This window comes from Leptodactylus fuscus, chromosome 7 (genome assembly GCF_031893055.1).
Source record: "Leptodactylus fuscus isolate aLepFus1 chromosome 7, aLepFus1.hap2, whole genome shotgun sequence".
In the NCBI taxonomy this organism is placed as follows: domain Eukaryota; kingdom Metazoa; phylum Chordata; class Amphibia; order Anura; family Leptodactylidae; genus Leptodactylus; species Leptodactylus fuscus.
This window is the reverse complement of record NC_134271.1, coordinates 117,358,898-117,379,331: the sequence shown is the minus strand read 5'-3', so window position 1 is coordinate 117,379,331 and position 20,434 is coordinate 117,358,898. Positions and strand designations below refer to the sequence as shown.

At 41.6% G+C, this 20,434-nt stretch overlaps 1 protein-coding gene across 5 annotated transcripts in view; it reads right to left on the bottom strand.

Annotated features, from left to right (window-relative positions):
* Positions 1-4,339: 4,339 nt before the first annotated feature.
* The window catches only part of RALGAPA1 (Ral GTPase activating protein catalytic subunit alpha 1), a 138,040-nt gene continuing 121,945 nt past the window's right edge, over positions 4,340-20,434 (bottom strand). For 4 of the 5 annotated variants that reach the window (XM_075282853.1, XM_075282856.1, XM_075282855.1 and 1 more), the window contains 2 exons: positions 13,932-14,062; positions 4,340-5,761 (listed from right to left, as the gene is read on the bottom strand). In XM_075282853.1, the coding sequence (XP_075138954.1) occupies positions 5,616-5,761; positions 13,932-14,062 (277 nt within the window). In that variant the 3' untranslated portion in view covers positions 4,340-5,615. Of the gene's footprint in view, positions 5,762-10,607; positions 10,638-13,931; positions 14,063-20,434 lie in introns of all 5 variants that reach the window. The other variant, XM_075282854.1, reaches the window with a different exon arrangement.

The following is a 20,434-nucleotide window of genomic DNA, read 5'->3' as shown; positions in this document are numbered from 1 at the left end:
CTCAAGCCTTGTGTTGCATGGACCCTAAAAGACCATAACGGGGCAAAATTGGGGCAAAGGCATGCACTTGTATAAAAACAGAAAAGCTACTTACCTCCAGCTTGTCCTTGACTACTGGGCTGTAGTGGTGAGGCTTCACTGATAACACGTGACAGCTGCAACAATTTACTGACTTACTACAGTCATGTGTAGTCAACTCTGCTGCAGCACAACAAATCAACCACTGCATGTGGTGGCGCTAGAGGAGCGGGGCAATATAACAAGCAAATTATACTTCTTTTGTTATTTTGCACCATTGCCTGCTTTTGCCCCAATTTTGGAAAATAATTTAAAAGAGGAGGAGTCTATCACCTCTACCAAGTCCAACAGTTGCTCCTCCACCGATTCTGTCACTGTTGAAATTTTTACTCTAGTCCCCTCCATTCTTAAGCAATCATTTCCGTTAGTTTCACTGCAATTATGCTCTATCGTCATATGGACGGTCCCTATATTTTTACTCCAACCTAGGACCGCCAACCTTCAGAAAATAAAAGTGCTGGAGCTAACTGGGGCTAGAGAATAAATTCCAATTGTACCAGAATCAGTTGAGGAGCTAATGAAGGATGCAAAGAGTTGGTGAAATGTCCTCTTTGACTCAAGGAAAGAAGTCTAGGGCAGACATGTCCTCCTGCCACATGTGGTCAGCATTAGAAGAGGCTTCACTATTGTATAGGGTGGCCATAAAATAACCTCAGGTGTTTGGAGTCGTGTGCAGGCTGACCCAATGGACGGAATTGCCTGAAAATTTGTATGTGTGCTAATCAAGGCATGGGGAAATGGACGGCATGAAAAAAAAAAAATGTAATACGAAAACTCCCCACCCGGGGATAATGTGGCGCTGTACAATGAGTGCGCGGCGCAAAACCAGTCTATCGATACTTGGGGATGTCCCATTTGGACCACCGACTAGCATGACTGTTCAATGTGGCCCCACAACCAGAAATCACAAGGAGTGAGATCCATGAAATGTCTTGCGGACATACAAATTCAGCCTTAATCACCAACTGCTTACTCGTGACAATGACACCCGCATGACATTTGCATTAATGTTTCTGGCCAGAGTGGAAGTGGATACCAATTGGCCATGGAATATCCTGTGGAGTGACGAAGCGCATTTTTACCTGAATGGAACGGTCAACACACAGAACTGTCGCATATGGGCCAATGAAAACCCGTGTGCGCTCGAGGGGCTTCCGATGCATTTGCCCAAGGTGACCGTTTGGTGTGGGTTCACCTCATCGTTCATGATCGGACCATTCTTTTTCGAAGATTTGGGCCCAACCGGGGTTGCCACCTGTTCCGTCACAGCAGCGAGGTACTGGACAATGCTGGAAACAGTGGTCGTTCTCCAACTCCAACAGCGGCAGTGTCTGCAGACGATCACCTTCATGCAGGATGGAGCCCCTCCTCACATCGCAAATCCTGTGAAGAACGCTCTTCGTGTACATTTTCCCAATGACAGGATTTTGAGCAGCTCATTACCTACAGCGTGGTCACCGCGCTCTCCGGATCTCACTCCTTGTGATTTCTGGTTGTGGGGACACTTGAAGGAGCGTGTTTATTGGGGGAATGTCGAAACCCTGCCTGACCTCAAAGAACGCATCACATTGGAAGTACGCAGCATCTCACCAGAGATGTTACACGCAAGCGTCAAGCACATTCTGCATAGGATGAGCATGCTCACCATGCATGATGGCGGCCACACTGAACAGTCATGCTAGTCGGTGATCCAAATGGGACATCCCCAAGTATTGACAGACGGGTTTTGCGCCGCGCGCTCACTGTACAGCGCCACATTATCCCCTGGTGGGGAGTTTTCGTATTAAATTTTTTTTCATGCCGCCCGTTTCGCCATGCCTTGATTAGCACACATACAAATTTTCAGGCAATTCCGTTCATTGGGTCAGCCTGCACACGACTCCAAACACCTCAGGTTATTTTATGGCCACCCTGTATATCCAGGCACTGATACTATGTGAAATGCCCGGTGAATGGTCTATGTGCTTACTACACTGGACCATAAATAACAAGATTATAGTAATTCTAAACCAGTGCACTATTTCAGATGCAAGTGATATTACCAATTGGCATAAATAAGTGCATGAATTCTTCCCACTGGGTTTAGCTTTATGCATAGTAATAATGTGCACTGAGGTCGCTGTTCCAATAGAGCAAAAATAGTCAAAATATAATAATTGTCATATTCATTGCCTGAATATTTTTCTTAGAATTTTGAATAAAATAAAATCTGAATGTAAGCCTGCTAACATGTAAACCTATAACTCTATACTCTGTATCATCCCTGGCTAGTAGAGCAAATAATGTAAAATCCAGCATCAACCGAGGATCCACAGATAAACAAACGTATGTATGTAATGTAACTTTTAATGAACATGAATAAAAACGTTACAAAGTAAGATAGTGGAAAACCTCTCAATACACATCCAAGCTATGCGTTTCAGGGCGTGCTGCCCCTTTGGAGCCATGACAAAGGGGCCGGACGCCCTGAAACGCGTAGCTTTGATGTGTATTGAGACGTTTTTCCACTATGTTACTTTGTAACTTTTTATTCATGTTCATTAAAAGTTACATTTTATACATACCTTTATCTGTGGATCAACAGTTGATGCTGGATTTTAGATTATTTTCTCTACTACGTTAATGCTGACAGAAGTCCACCCAGCTTTCCCTGCATCCCGGACCACGCATGTGTTTGAATTTGGATATGATTAGCTGAATGAATTTTGTCCTTCGTTATCTATCATCCCTGGCTCCTTGCAAGGTGATAATGACCTGTAGGGAGGACACTACACCTTGCCCTGTTCATCTGGAATCTGCCGCCCTCCTTGTTACACCTTGCAGTAAGTGGTTTGGGCTTGTATGTATGTCACAGTCCAGCAGCCAACCCACTGCACCATCTGTCCACAGACCTTGAGCTCCATCCATCTGTAGTCTGACCAGTGCAGCAATGACCTGCGCCAGTTAACAATGGATTATCTGGGCTTATAACACACTGTTCTCACAAGGCAAACGGCCAGTCAGCTGTATACACAATACGGTAAATGTAATATCTTCTTTATAGAGCTATAGAAGGACAGGTTGCTGCTACTGGATGAGGTTTGCAACTGCAATTTTACCATGAGGAATATGCACGTAAAGGGACCAATCTACTGCGCACTAAATGCCCTTTGCGTCATACTTTCTGCGCTCAATTTATCCAGGGATATCATCACTCCCTAAGGAGAGATCTCCTTCTCAGTTGTATGGAGTCTTACCAAAAGCCTTTTTAGCTCCACTGGGGGGATTATGGGAAAAATATGCAAAACTGTTTCCCAAGATGTAAATAGGAAAACAGTGCCTCTGTTTGCTGCCCTCTATGGGTAGTTCCCTTGAACATCATGTCCGACTTTTTCAACAAGCCTTTGTTTACTTTATTTAGACAGTAGGTGCAGTATACACTATGCTGCAATTTAATATGGTGCTGTATACTGGGTGTCCATAATGTTAAAGGGATCCACAATCAAACTATCCACAGATATTGCTGTTACTACCACAAGGCACTTCCAGTGGTACATGGTGCAGGCGCAGTGAGGCGAGGCACAGCTATGGGATGGTTTAAGGTAATGTAGCCAAATTACAGATGTCAATTAAGCCCCCTTGACTGTTCTGGACAGCGAATTTCCCACGTGACTCTATACAGGTGAAGGAGTACTGTGTTGAAAGTAGGAGCCACATCTGAAAGATCATCACTGTGAGCCTGTTCCCAAAATGAATGTGTGTTCTTAAACCCTGCTGACAGTTTCCCTTTAATAAAACACAAAGTTTTTCCCACCTATAACTCATTAAGGCCGGGGCCCCACGGGACGTAAACGCTGCAATTTGCCCGTGGCAGAAACGCTGCGGGAAAAATCGCTGCGTTTTACAGTGCAAGGAAAGGGGATGGGATTCATGCGCGGCGTTGCGCGGCTTTGCAAATCGCAGCATGTCAATTATATCTACGGAAACGCCGGCGGCTTTCCCGTAGATATAATGGGAAGAAAAAGTCCGCAGAGGAAAACTCTGTGAACTTTCTCTTCAAAGCGCTGCCGAACCAACCACAGTGCGTTCACGCTGCGGTTCTTTTCGCAGCGCTTTAGCGCTGCGATTGCGGCCCGTGGGGCCTTAGCCTAAAGCAGTCTCTCGCTACTTGGTGGGTATAGCGGTCTCAGTCTACCTGTAGTCTGTGGTCTGTCCTATGTAAGCGACCATTTCTAAACCTGAGAATTTTGTAATGAAATCTAAAGAAGAGAAAAATAAAACATTAATGCAAAAATGGTTTTCGATTTATTATTTGTGACACAAATGAGAACAATGCATTCATTAATATAGTCATGACCTAACCAAAGAGTGACATGGCGGATGTAAAAAAAAAAAAAATCAGTGCTCAACAAAGTGGCGACATTAAAAGCAAACCTAAGACAAGGTGGAGAATGGAAGCAGCACTATCTACTCAGCCGGCGGGTGAAATGTTATCAGACCAGTCTCTGCTCAGTCCTTTGGCATCTCTAGTGAAGGTGCTAGAAGCATTTATTACAAGAGTGTGTCCTCCTTGGCTGCCGTGGTAAAGTCCTGATCTGCCAGGTCATGTAGGACCACAGGAGGACGCTCTTGTAGGCGAGCGCATTCAGCGTTATAGTTACATGTGGCCATGGCGTTTGACATTCTCCATTGCATATACAAGGCCATGTGTAATAAAACAAATGGAACCGTAACATGTTTTATCCATATCAATTCCAGCATATAAAAGCATAACAAAACCTGAAAAGGACACTTCCTCATCATGGAATGACCCTCTAAGTACAAGGCAAATAGAAAAGAAAACTCGGCCCCCTTTGCTTCCCTTGCATTTCTATACGACAACAGGCCCAATGGAAAAGGCTATTTTTTTTTTTTTTTTTAAATGAAATTTTAATACATGAAGCAGGCCTGTGAAAGGAATATATTTATATATATATATGTATATATATAACAAAATAATACATGTATAAAAATATTACGTGACTAGTCGTGTTACATTTAATATTTATCTGGTTTCATTGGACCAAAAAGGAGAACCAAACACACCTTATATAGATATTGCTGCATAATATATATCCTTGTAAAACCAGGTGAACCGATTATATCTATAGGATTTGTTAAGGTGGTCCAAAGAAAAGACAAAGCCAGCTGAACAAACCTCCAATAATAACAAGAGGCAAAAATATCAGTAATAAATATACAGCACGCTGGGTGCAGAAGGAACGTAAATACAAGTATGTGAACCCCGCGGGCCACAGGTAATGGAAACAAATGATAAAAGCAGCAGATATACATATGGCACCCTGCATTATACAGAACCAATAAAACCACAGAGACTTAAAACCTTAAATTATATCTAAAAGTCCAGTGTTATTCACTCAAATAAAATAGTGACGCCTAAAAACAAACTCGGGGTAAAAGCACAGGGAGTGTGACCTGGCCGCAAAGGCAAACATGAATGTGTGGCGCCCGACTTCCCCTGCACGTGGCAAATCCCATTCATGAGGAGTAGATAGAAGCTAGGACTTGTTGGCAGAACCAGAGGAACGCCGTAGCTTAATGGACATGCGACTTTTGCTGGTCCGGGGTGACATAGGCGATGCCAATTCTGAACCCTCACCCTGAGTCAATACCATCTCGTTCTGTTCATCACTTGGGAAAGTGCCTAGGAAAAAACAAACATGGAATGTGAAAAACACTAAATAATAATAATAATAAATAATAATAATATACATAAAGAGCTGGTGGAAACTGGGGTAATAGGTTTAAATTGGCAGAAAATTTCTGCAGGCAGCGCCATACGTTCTGTAGTGACCCGGCCTGGTATTGGCATCAAGAGACTGCCTGGTAAAGATGGAGGGAATGCAAATCTGCAGCCCTTTCTATTATATAAGTGGTGGGGGTGCTAGGAGTTCTACCTATCCTAAAGGAGGGGTCAACAATACCAAAAAGCTTGAAATAATATATGTAGATATTTTATTATGGGACATGTTACATACTAATATTATACATAAAATATGATGGTACATCTATGGTAGAGTTGTATTATATTACATAACAGTAGTTATGTTACACACATATTCCATATACTTATAAGTGTTACATATTATACTGTATTAGTAATACAAACTATGTAGTTATTTTATGATTAATACTTATTATGTTATACACATTTATACGATATCTTGAGTCATTAAACTATACCATATTATGATACTTTCATATTCACATCTACTAATGCACATATTATATAGGTATGGTAACTATATGGGTGTATTATTTATACTATATTACGGTAAAGGTTTTATTATACATACAATAGTACTTTTATATTATATAGTTATATTATACTAAGCTAATTATTACCTTTTATATGCTATGGTACACATTACATTATATATAGCTTTTATTTATATTCTATACACTATGAAAGCAAAGGAAAATTACACATTGGAGCATCAAAATTCCCTTTCTATTCCCCAGTCCAAAATCTATACATAAGCAAAAGTAGTGAAATAAATGCATACAATGAAATGCAGGGTGAATAAACAATGGTAAAAATAATGGCATATGTATATTTAACAGTAAACATAGAAGGTATCCCTCCACCTCCACCACCATGCAGTGTCAGATAAGCGAGGAGGCCCCTACACACGTGACCCTTCAGTAAAGCCGTGCATGTTCTGCTTCATGATAACAATGAAGGTGTATCTTTAGAATAAAACATCTAGGTAAAGCTCTGTTCACATTAACATTGTGGGTTTCCCCATAACTATTGCACAATGGACAGCAGCATGGTTGTTCGGTTGTTTTGGGAAACGCCTCCAATTTCTTGTTCCATTTGTTCAGATTACATTTTTTAATCCATTTAATGGATGCAAAAAATGGACACAAAACAGCGCGTTTCTGTCCATACTTCTGAGTTTGTCCAATATAAAGGATAGAATTTTTTTTTTTTTGTTTTATTTGGACATTTGTCGTTGTCCATTTTTTTTGCACCTGCTAAACAGATCTGCCAAATGTATGGGAAATAAAGCGCGATCTGAATAGAGCTCAACACGTCCCATTAACTGCTTGAATCCAAAATAGCTAGAAGACGACTCATGGGAAGATGGATCACTGTGTAAGCTTATGTGAGCCATGGGGGTGGGGGTGGGGGGGTGTCATAACCATAAGGCAGATTTCTGGAAGAGCCCACCAGGAGCTCGATTTCCACATTTTCTTTTGCACCACACGTTGTCACCGCCTTCTTCGTGACTTCGGCCATAAACCACTGAATAGAAATCATCAGGGCACTAGATGACAGACTTCTAGTGAAATTTGATAGAGTTGGGGCATGTATGGAGGGTATATGGCCATTGGTACCAAGATGTCTCCATAGTTAAAACCACAATAAGAGGTGAGTGGGTTTACTTAGAGGGAGTCTGTCAGCTGAATCCTATGGCGTGGTGTTCTGGTGAATCAGTGTCTCTGTTACAGAGATAGTGGTTTTTGTCAATATGCAGATTAGCTCTTTGGAGCAGCAAAGGCTCATTTACATATTGACATAATAAACAACATCTCAGCGACGCAGACACTGAATCACATGAAGGAAACACTGTCTGGTTCAGGTGACCCTTACCTACATATCTCCAGGGCTGGGTTTATATGGTGGACTCTGGTGACAGGCCCACTGACCAATGCCATTCTCCAACGTTACAGAGCGAGGCACCAGGGTACAAGCTTCTGGGTGGAGGATGGCGTCAGTGGGCATGTACACTCACCGGCCACTTTATTAGGTACACCATGCTAGTAACGGGTTGGACCCCCTTTTGCCTTCAGAACTGCCTCAATTCTTCGTGGCATAGATTCAACAAGGTGCTGGAAGCATTCCTCAGAGATTTTGGTCCATATTGACATGATGGCATCACACAGTTGCCGCAGATTTGTCGGCTGCACATCCATGATGCGAATCTCCCGTTCCACCACATCCCAAAGATGCTCTATTGGATTGAGATCTGGTGACTGTGGAGGCCATTGGAGTACAGTGAACTCATTGTCATGTTCAAGAAACCAGTCTGAGATGATTCCAGCTTTATGACATGGCATTGCATTATCCTGCTGAAAGTAGCCATCAGATGTTGGGTACATTGTGGTCAGAAAGGGATGGACATGGTCAGCAACAATACTCAGGTAGGCTTAGGCGTTGCAACGATGCTCAATTGGTACCAAGGGGCCCAAAGAGTGCCAAGAAAATATTCCCCACACCATGACACCACCACCACCAGCCTGAACCGTTGATACAAGGCAGGATGGATCCATGCTTTCATGTTGTTGACGCCAAATTCTGACCCTACCATCCGAATGTCGCAGCAGAAATCGAGACTCATCAGACCAGGCAACGTTTTTTCCAATCTTCAATTGTCCAATTTCGATGAGCTTGTGCAAATTGTAGCCTCAGTTTCCTGTTCTTAGCTGAAAGGAGTGGCACCCGGTGTGGTCTTCTGCTGCTGTAGCCCATCTGCCTCAAAGTTGGACGTACTGTGCGTTCAGAGATGCTCTTCTGGCTACCTTGGTTGTAACGGGTGGCTATTTGAGTCACTGTTGCCTATCAGCTCGAACCAGTCTGGCCATTCTCCTCTGACCTCTGGCGTCAACAACGCATTTCCGCCCACAGAACTGCCGCTCACTGGATGTTTTTTCTTTTTCGGACCATTCTCTGTAAACCCTAGAGATGGTTGTGTGTGAAAATCCCAGTAGATCAGCAATTTCTGAAATACTCAGACCAGCCCTTCTGGCACCAACAACCATGCCACGTTCAAAGGCACTCAAATCACCTTTCTTCCCCATACTGATGCTCGGTTTGAACTGCAGGAGATTGTCTTGACCATGTCTACATGCCTAAATGCACTGAGTTGCTGCCATGTGATTGGCTGATTAGAAATTAAGTGTTAACGAGCAGTTGGACAGGTGTACCTAATAAAGTGGCCGGTGAGTGTATATTATATACTACATTCAGGTCTGCACTTGCTGAACCACATGAAAATGGCTTTGAACACCAAAGTAAATGCCCATAAAGCTCCCTTCCAACTCCCAAGCATAACGATAAAAAAAAAATTTCTCAGGAATGGAGCAGCAGTAATAATTGGAAACAGTATCAGAAGCCCTACAAGGTTCTGTGAGTAGATTAATGCCGATTTTTGTGCTGACAGACTCCCTTTAATGCAATCTATGGTTCAGTGCAGGTCACTGGCGGCAGTCAAATACCCATGTGAAGTTTTCTCGCAAACCGCATATGTTATGATGTGAGCCCCCATGTACACGACTGTGCACTTTGCCAGGGAGCTCTTATTACTTTCTGTTATGTGGCCCAGACTCATTAATGCAATGTTTGGATCAGTGGAGTTCACTTTTGGCTTTGTGCCATCCCATGGCACCTTGTCACAGCCCCCTAACCTGCACAGGTTTGTGTGACTTTCTCTACTTTAAGTATAGTACAGTATTTAAGGAGCTCTATCATTGGGAAAAGTCATTTTTAGATAAGCACATCCTTGCATAGGCTTTAGAAAGACTATGGCACATGTACCTTTTGTATGTAAATTGCCTCAGTAGATTTTGAATAAGTCCGTTTTTATTCATATGCTAATGAGCTTCGACCGTGCACCGGAAGGCTGCTGTGCTGATGACTCATCTCTTCTATACATACACATAGAGCAGACAGTGCATACAGACAATTCCGGTGCACGGTCTAAGCTCATTAGCATATGCATAAAAACAGAATTATTCAAAATCTGCTGAGACGATTTACATACAAAAAATACATGTGCCATAGTCTTTCTAAAGGCTATGCAAGGATGTGCTTATCTAAAAATGACTTTTCCCAATGATAGAGCCCCTTTAATGCGCACAGATACAATTGTATAACCTTTCTACATACACAATGCAGACAAATACAATGACCATGCAATATATCTCAAACAAAAGTCTTAAGCCACCCAAATAAAATACTCTTAAAGGGAACCAGTCACCAGAAAACTCAGTAACAAGTGAACCGCAGTGGATTGAAGGGGACACTATGCTGAGCACCTTCACACCTCTAGAACCTTGACCATTTACTGTTTTTAGAAATATGCAAATAAGGCTCATGTGCAATGGGGGCGGGTCACAAAAATAGAAACTTTTGAGATGCCTTTATTGCACTTGCATAGTTATAGTTCTTTCCAGGTAATAGTGCTGATCTATCTAAAGCAAAGATGGTGCTCAGCATAATGTCATGTTGATAGAGTCCCTTTAAACGGGCTTATTGGTTAAATCGGATCCATTCTTGCATCCACTGAGAACATGATATTGTCATTGTAGCCGCCAGACCTGGGCTAGTAGCCATTCTCTAGCTTCATGCATAGCGCAGAGACATGCGGGTTAGTAAGGGCTTCCTCCAATGAGGCTCATTCGCCGAGTGGTGATTTAGTGGCAATGAGTGTGATGGGAAAGTGAAAGCATGAAAAGTAAGAAGAAGGAGAATCAGGGCTTACCTCTCATAAAGAGAACAGAGGTTTAATGATCTAAGGAGAAGAAATAATAAAGCAAATATAAAAAATACCAATCATTTATACTGTTTAAGTAAATCAACAATATCAGATGTGATCATAGTCGGATACACACGCCCCAAGATCTTCTAGGCTTCTCGCTTCATAGACTGATACAGCAATAATTCACACTGCTATGTAATAAAAATAAGTATCTTTGATTGGCTTAATAGGGATTAATTAGACTCATTTTACAAAGGAAAGAATAAGATCATATGTTATTTATTACAGCAATTTACAACCCTTGTAACCATCTTATCAAATGAAGATTCGCCCCTTCATCATTGATTGTTGACAGTCATTAAAGGAAGCCAGAATTACTCTTATAGATTTAACTCTTAGCGTCTCAGATGTCAATAAAAATGATCATCACAATCATTTCTAAGCCAATTGTTTAAATGAGCCGAAGATAGATGGACAAGTAATGGGCTGCTAATGACCAAGCTGCACATATTCACACGCAGGCGGATAAGTATTTACCAATAGAACAAGGAGAAATTTCAGGGCGAATTCATACATGGCAGATTCTGCTGCAGTGACTGGAGATTAATAAATTATATGATTTGTCTTCTATACCAGTGTTCTTGTTGCATAAAAAAGTTGCAAACCTCGGATTTAATATGGCACTTGCAACAAAAATTGTTGCACCCGGTTATTCAGAGAATGTGTCCTATTCTAAGACAAGGCAAATGTCTGCGCCTCATCTTTTACCTCCCCCCCCCCCCTTCTCAAATCAGGGAACATGCCTGAAAACTTCATACACAGATTGTCAGCAAGCCACCCAAAACTCAGCAAGTTTGGCTAAGATTCATCAATTGTGTATGACCACCTTAAACGTTTCTTCTGGTACCGAATAGATTGTTCATACTGAAGACATATCCACAGGATAGGTCACTAGTATCTGATCTGTGGGGGTCTGACCATCGGACTCTGCACAGATAAGCTGTTCTGGCAGTCTCCCGATGCTGGAAGCTGCTGCAGAGGACAGGGACCATGTCCAGGTTGTTCTAACTCAAGCAGCACTGCTACAATTTCTTGTAACCAGTGCTATACAGTAGCCAGGCTGCTGCAGAATGTTATTACTTGAATAGGAACCAACTGCTCAAACTCCTGTCCCCTACAAGTGGTGCATGGAGGCTGCTGGAAAGGCTGATCTGGCAAAGTGTCAGACCCCCACCGATAACATGCTGCACCATCCTTCTCGCTTTGGACGTCATCTCTATGTTATGGACATGACTGTACAGTAACAGAACGAATTTCAAGTGAATGTCTAATGTGTATGAGTACCTTTAGGGACAGGTTAGAGTTGTGTCCAAAATTGCCCATGCAGTATGAATAGTAGAGGTCTCAAAAGGATTCAATGCAATGCATGGTTGCAGTAACCAGGTTAGGGCAAGACAAAGAACTGATGTAATACAGTGAAGGTGTTAGGATGTCTGTAAGGTGGCATGTGGATTAAAGTAACTGCCAGGTATTGGGGAGGATGATAGAGTATTCTGTCAAAAGTGACAGAATAGTAAGGACGGGTTCACACCTGCGCCCGGTCTTCGCTTTGCAGGTTTCAGTCTTGTCAGAGAAACTGGACAGGAGACAGAAACTGGTTGTCAGTTTTCAAACCCGTTCACTTGAATGGGTTTGCAAAGTGACCGCCCGTGAGCGTCTTCTGCGTCTCTGTAGCGTAACCATTTTTTTTTAAAAACTGGACACAAAGTCGGACATGCAGGACTTTGTGTCCAGTTAAAAGAAAACTGTTTAGCCACGGAGACCAGAAGATGCTCACGGGCGGACACTGACTGCCAGGTTTCCGTCTCTAGTCCAGTTTCTCGGGGAGAAGACGGAAACCCACAAAGCGGAGACCGGGCCAAAGTGTGAACTCGCCCTTAAAGATTTTTATTTCAGAGTTCTTCCTTAAAAAATTGATAATGCATTAAAATCTAATGGCAATAATGGTTCTAATTTCCTTTCTTTTGATCAGTAAATAGAAGTTCCAACCACATCCAATCTACGTTATAGTATGGTACAAAAGACAGTGAATTAAGAAGGGAAAAATCTAAATCCCATCAATATCTGTTGGAGTCCTGGAAGTGATGATACGGCCCCCACAGAGCTCTGATCTCATCATCATCCAGTCTGTCTAGGATTACATGAAGAGACAGAAGGATTGGAACAAGCCTACATCCACAGAAGATCTGTGCTTAGTCCTCCAAGATGGTGGGAACAACCTCCGTGCCGAGTTCCATCAAAATTGTCTGCAAGGATATCTAGAAGAATAGATGTGGTTTTTAAGGCAAAGGGAGGTCAGAGCAAATATTAATGGGATTTAGACTTCTCTTTCCTTCATTTGCTTAGAACTTTATTTGCAAAAATAAACTATTATCACTTCTATTTCTGAAAAGCACTCCTACCTTGCAGTATTTTCCACAGCTGCCTATAACTTTTGCACACCACTGCCTCTTCCCTTTAGATCTTGTATTTATATGTAGTATGTTTCACTGCATGTCCAGGGGTCAGCACAGATCAATGATGTACATGGAAGCCTCTGCGTTTCACAGACTACACAGTAGCTTGTGGAACATTTCCTGGGCAGACGGCCGCTAATATGAAGAAATGGGTCTTGTAGACAAAGGACACAATAGGCCAATAAATGCTGTATGCTGCGGTTATTTAATAAAGCAACGTCATGCGGTGCAGAGAACAGCATCCAAAAGACTTGGTCCAAGACCACCTTTGATGTAATTTGTGTGTATTATCTTTAACCAAAAGGAAGAATGTCAGGCAGTAGCAGTATTTTCACACATAAAAGAGAAAACGTAATTGAACTTTTTTTTATTTGCAGCCAGATGGCACAACATGTTGTGAACTTTCAGAAAATAGATCAACGTAGCAACACAATCTGCTGAACAAGATTTACCTGTTCCAAGGCGGCAATGTAAACAGGTTCTTGCTGAAATTCTGAGCAGGGTCTATTGTTTGTGTGCCAAATACGTACACTGGGCTCTTCATTGGTAAAATTCAAGTATAGCTACAAAAATGTACAATTAACAAAGCCAACCAAAGGAATGGCGGCCAGTTGTGAAGCATAAAACCTGAAAATCAAGACCGGACCGATCCTATTTATGTGAACAGTGGGAAAGGAATGCTCAGTGGTTTGTAGAGGAATTGTATGGAAACTAAATGTGCATCGCGTGTACTCAATAACCTGGAGGTAATATGAAAAGATGAAATAAAAAAAAAAATCACTAGTAAAACACTATAGGGATAAATACTTACGTGCATTCATCAAATGATGGTGGTTATGGTGTGGAGCTGGACAGAAGACTTGCGCAGCATAATCCTCAAAGGTGCTTGGCTCCAAGTGTTGCTGGATGATGAGATCCAAGTACCGCATCCGCTCCTCAAAGCTTTGGGTTTTAGAGGTTAAGAGGAAAACATTCAGAGAGCAAAAAGGGAAAGGTGAATGTTTTTGCACCTAGACACAGGGTCTACCATCCCCAGTTTCATGCAGAGTGTGAGGTCTTGTGGAACGCCATTGATAATATTGCCACGACTAATACTAACCATATTGATACAGCATAGAAACTAGACTTGTGCACCTACTACTGCATGCACAAGAATGCTACAAAGAGTTCTTGACTAGAGATGAGCGAGTAGTATTCCATCGAATACGACTATTTGATCGAATACTCGTATCGGTCGAATACCACGCGGGAAAAATCCATTGAATTCAATGCAAAAACCTCCTTGTGCTGCTCATCCTGCTACTTCCGGAACTTGGAGGATCCAAGGTGTCGAACTTTGGTTTGCGTGGAAACCGGAACAACATTTCCGCTTTTTCCCATAGACTATAATAGGATTCGATATTCAAACGAATACTACTCGCTCATCTCTATTCTTGACCAATTGAACCTACTCCTGACCTTAGATCTTGTGTCTCAAGGAATAATGGAACGGGGGGCATTTAATAAGTCTGGCATTTCCTAAGCCAGTTTAGCCCTGCACAAGACTTATTAAGAGACTCCAGCTCCTGAATAAATCAGACACAGGTCAGTGAGTCAGACTGGAAATTTACACCAGCCAGGAACCGACGTAGATTTCCTACTATGTCGAATCAAGGTTTCCCTGCCATTGCCTGCCCCACTCTCTGCCTATTTGAATCTGTGGTGCAAGATACAGAAATGCCCCAAAGATGCACCATAATAATGCTCATCTACACCCGAGAATTTGTTTAGGCTAAGACTCCATGTAAAAGAAAAAACCTGGTGGCAATGCATAATGGTTTTTCCGGCAGGGCTTTTCACAGAAAGTTCCTCTGTGGACTTTCTGCTTCCGTTACACCTATAGGGAAACCACCGACATTTCCATAGGTATAACCGACATACTGTGATTCCTAAAACCGCTACTTTTTTCAAATCACAGCGTGTCCACTAATATACCGTATACAAGGAGTAGATGTCATTCAATGGGATCCCATCCACCTTGCAGTGACTGCCCTAGCCTTAGGTGGGTTGATAAATTTCTCCAGATCTGTGAAGAGTATTAGAAGATGAACAGTAATATCACAGACACTATTATAACACATACATGGTGAGGTTGATAGGCCTGAAGACATCCTGATAGCCATTTGGTTGCAGTTATCAAAAAAACAAACAATTCTACATTGTAGCACTTGAATATGTAAAGTGTAACAAACTTTTGAGCAACTTTTGATTTTCTTGCTGCATTTGTGTAATATACTTAACTGATTTTGGCTCCTTTCTGTGAAATCCTGCATCTCTTTATTCTTTCCTTATCTACTGAGAACTGTTCACCGCTTTTCAAGGGTGTATTGTGTACAGGCTGTGTGAAATGAAGAGACAATGGGGTAGGGTCGCCCCCATAGCTATAGCTCAGGCATTATAAAATGGAGCATTCCCCCACATATTCTCTTCATTACATACACAAACCCATACATCGTACACAGTGAGAAGTAAGGAGCAGGTCTCAATGGAGAAACCAGTGAAAGAATAAAGCAATACAGGATTTCACAGAAGTCACAGAATATTAAAAATCTGTTAATTTTGAATATTGCAATTTATTAATAAAGTATAGTGTAATATTTAGCAACGACAAAAACCAGCAAGAAAATCAAACGTGGTTAGAAATCCATAATAACTAATCCTGCAATTTTACGATGGTCGTACGTTCTAGCAATCTCCCCATCTGTACACATATAACTGTATTGCCTATAAATATATTTTTATCATATATATATATATATATATATATATATATATATATATATATATCTCATACCTTACTTGTCCTAAAACATATAAAACCATTTTAAAAATAGCAAAGTAAAAAAAGTTGATAGCGTTGAGATGATTTTCCTTTTAATAAGCTGCTATATGTCATCGATAGTTCCATATGTAGCTAAGCTCAGCCTCCTGTGTAGCCTCATGCTGGTATAGAATATATAACTATGGAGTTGGCCATCCAGGCTTGTTCAGCAAGATACAAAGACAGCAGTAGACTAGTTGATTGATATGAATGATGTGACTGTGCTTCATTTGCATTAGACAATTATTGGTACAAATTCCCAGAAATAAATAAATTGGATCAATAACTGGCTGTGGAATTAGCAAGTGACTGACATCGTAGTTATATGCAAATAACAGAAGAAATTACTCTGATGCTGTCCTAGTCTTGCAGATTAATGATCTGCAAAACAGGCAAATTTACAATAGAAGTCTACAGATAGCGGAGGTGGGAGGAGTGACTGGAGCTGAGTGAGAGAGAAGAGACACCGGCACTGACAGATTCTCTCTCATCCATATCTAGGCCAAGGAAATATATGATATTGCTGCTAGGAAAACTGATAAAAATGCTAAATAGAAATCATATAATGGCAAGAAATATTATTGCCAGGTATACACACCTATAACATTCTTAAAAGATTAGGCAGGCTTTAAAGAGGACCTTTCAGGTATGAGGTATATGCCGCTAGAGAATTCAGTATACTGTTAGCTTTCCCAGTATGTGTCCAGATGGTGGAGATACCGGTGCTGTTAGTTTCAGCACTGATATCTACCCACTGTCAGAAAGGCTGTTCTTACAGCCTGGTGAGGAACGCCCCCAGCCTGAAGAATACTGTCTCAGGGGACATTCCTCAGAGCCCAGCAAGGCTGTAAGTCTTTCTGACAGTGGGGAGATATTGGTGCTGGAACTAACGGCACAGACATCTACAGCATCAGGGCACATATCGGGAAAGCTGAATCCAGCACACTGTCTGCTTTCTAGCAGTATATAATATTCTTTGAGAACACAAAAGGTCCTCCTTAAGTAGCTGTTTGGTTAGGTTAACGTCTGTTTGCTTCATTGGATTCTGATGGACTCCATTATGGTCAATGGTTTCCATTGGGCATTGTCTGTGTCTGTTTTTTATGTCGTTGCCCTACCAATATATGTCTTTGAATAGAAAAATGGAAACACAAATAAAGATGTGAAGAATTCATGGGAAAGAATCATTCAGATGTAACGGGTTCCTAGTTATGGCTGCTGCCAACAACTTTCCACTAAAAAACTTGGGTCAACCCTACGTGATGAGCAGCCAATGTCTCGGGAAAATTTATAATGCCTTTAATTCCCGTTTTCTGGGATTCAAGGAAAAGTTGCATTTTTTAGCAAAAGTAAGAGTATGGTACAAAAAAAAAATTAAAGCTAGGGGGAATGGAGGCCGTTCAAGGATGAGCCCAGTAGATTTCTAATAACTTGCACCAGAAATTTATAGTGGAAATCTATGGTGCAGAGGATTCCGGAGATGTGTCACAATTACTAAAAAGCTGGAGTCTCCTATTCTGGTGCATCTGTTACCAGTGCTCACAATAATAACACCGCCATACTATGCCCCGGTCTTAATATATCTATTTCTGCCTCTTTTTTTTCATATAGCTAAACAAACCAATATAATGAATTTTATCTAGAAAAAAAAAACTAATAAAAATAAAACTGCTACTTTGCTGCAAGTGTCCTTTGTAATCTTGCGATCGGAGGTGTGTATCCGTGTAGTGAGGACAGGCTGCAGACTACAGGAGTCTCTCCCAGCTGCTGATTTCTGTGCAGTTAATAGAATCTTCAGATTCACAGCAAGTCTCCCTTGCACATGAAAAACTGCCCTTTGTGTATTACCAAAACTAATTTTCTATTTGGCTGAAAAAGAAAAAAAAAAAAACACAGTTCTCTTCTGCCTCCCGTGGCGCTTTTCATTATGTTTAGTTCGCTGAACTTCTAAGCTATTCCTCTGAGGCAGAAAGGTAAAAAAGAGGCAAGAGGGAGAAAAAAAAAATGAGCTTGTTAGCACATTACAGACGTGGCATCTAGGTGGGTCCTAGAAAATCCCACTGGTGTGTTAACTTATCTCTCTAGGCGTGCTGGGATTGAGACGCTTTCAATTGATCACTCCTGTTCACACTAGAAGTGAGTACAAAGCTGCATAACCACTACTCTACATTAGCGCAAACACCCTGCAGAAAAAGCGGATTTTACACAAACTGTCTGGTCAACTCTCTGGATAATGAGTATAACCAAATACATCAGATTTAACATTAGCAAAGCTTCGTTTTTAAGAAAGGGGCGTAACAATTCTATAATGTTACAGCAACGTTAAAGGGATCCGATCATTGGATTCCCTTTTTTTTTTCTCACTAACACGTAGGAATAGCCTTAAGAAAGGCTACTCTTCTAGTACAAAAATATATATAGACTGTAGCTCACAGAGTATAACCGGATCTTTGGGGGTGCGCGACTGAAACTCCTCTGGACTTGTGGAGCAAAGACTTGCATGAAAAAACAGTAAGATAGTCCGTATTGCATCAGATTTCCATAAAATTTAACTTTTAATCCAGCACATTTAAGATAAAGTTACAAAAATGTACAAAAGTGGCAGTAGGGAAAAAAAACATACAAAAAATGGTTAAAAACCCGCTCGTTGACACGTTTCAGGGTGTTCTACGTTGATACGCTATGACTAAGGGGTAGAACACCCCGAAACGCGTCAACGACCAGGTTTTTAACCACTTTTTGTATGTTTTTTTTTTCCTACTGCCATTTTTGTATATTTTTGTAACTTTATCTTAACTATGCTGGCTTAAAAGTAAAATTTTATGGAATTCGGATGCAGTGCAGACTATCTTACTGTTTTTTCATGCTATTCTTCTACCTTTTGATGTCTTCTCCCCAATGCCGTTCGGTAGAAATCCGGGTTTTCTTCGATATGCAAATAAGTTCTCTTGCAGCACAGGGGGCGTCCACAATGCTGCAAGAGAACTCTCCAGCGATGCCCCCATCTTCTTCTGGAGCGCCCTCTCCCTGTATCTTCTTCCATCCTGGGTTTCAATCTTCTAGGCCTCGGGCAGAGCCGACTACGCATGCCAGTGGCCAAAAGAAAGTGGCCATTTTCTTGTGGCCGCTTACACCAGCTTACTGTGTAAGCGGCCCTTTTCTTGTGGACTGGGTATGCTCAGTCGGCTCTGCCCAAGGCTTACAAGATTGAAACCCAGGATGGAAGACGACGCAGGGAGAGGGCATTCCAGAAAAAGATGGAGGTCGTCGCTGGAGATTTCTCTTGCAGCATTGGGGACGCCCCCAGTGCTGCAAGAGAACTCATTTGCATACCGAAGAAAACCCGGATTTCTACCGAATGGCGGCACAGAGAAGACATCTAAAGGTAGGAGAAGAATGGCCTTTCCTAAGGCTATTACTATGTGTTAGTCAGAAAAAAAGGATATCCAATGATAGAATCCCTTTAAGCTTCTCCGACTCTATAACATGCTGCCCAGATAAAGCTTGTTGAAGGTGGCGGATTGCTTTTACAATGATAAATACATTTTAACATGCCACTAAACTTGCTTACATATACGAAAACTGAGGACTGAGCTTCAAGGGATGATTGTTAGCTTACTTATGTCTTCTTCTTTAGGTCCTGTTCACATTTCTACTTTGGTTCCTATTATATTTTGATAGGAAGAATAATGTAAATGAAAATTATGTAGCGAAACGGAACCTGAAACACCTAAAGGATTCCATGATAAGTCAATGGGATTCCTTGAGAAAAAGTTGGGATCTCAAATACGGCATGGTCAATGCTCTGTCATGAATGAAGACTATAACGCTAGTGTGAATAGAAGCTAGGCTGTTAAAACAGTGATGAAAATATTCGTTCAATGCTAAAAGTATAAACTAGTTGGCCATGCTGAGGGTCTTCAGGCTTCTCCAATGACAGCTTAATTCAGAACCACCTCTTACGTTACGGGGTGTTAAGTGTTGAGGGATCACACACGGTGTCTCCCAAATACCTTCTCCATGGACAGACACACAAACATATACTAGCAGCAACCACTGAACCCTGGAGATTAGTGCTCACCATCTGAATAGTAATGAGACATGTCATTAAGAACAAGTCCTGCCTGTGGTTTGTTACATAAAGGGGTTATCCAGGATTTTGTTTATGGCTAGAGCGATGGGAAGCCGACAGCTAGCCCTTGTATGGATAAGCTATTTGTGGTATTGGGGCTCCAGGGCCCCAATACAAAATCTTTACTAGTACCCTCACTTACCATGTGCAATTTATACTGGTGTTTGACTCGTGCTCTACAGCATAATGAAACAGAAGGCCCAAATCCGGGCCACAGCCTTGTGTTTTGTGGCAGAACAGCTATATCTGCCATGAGGCGACCTGAGGCCTTACTGCATGATCTAGAGGTTTTCATTCGGCCACTACCTATTGTATTATTACT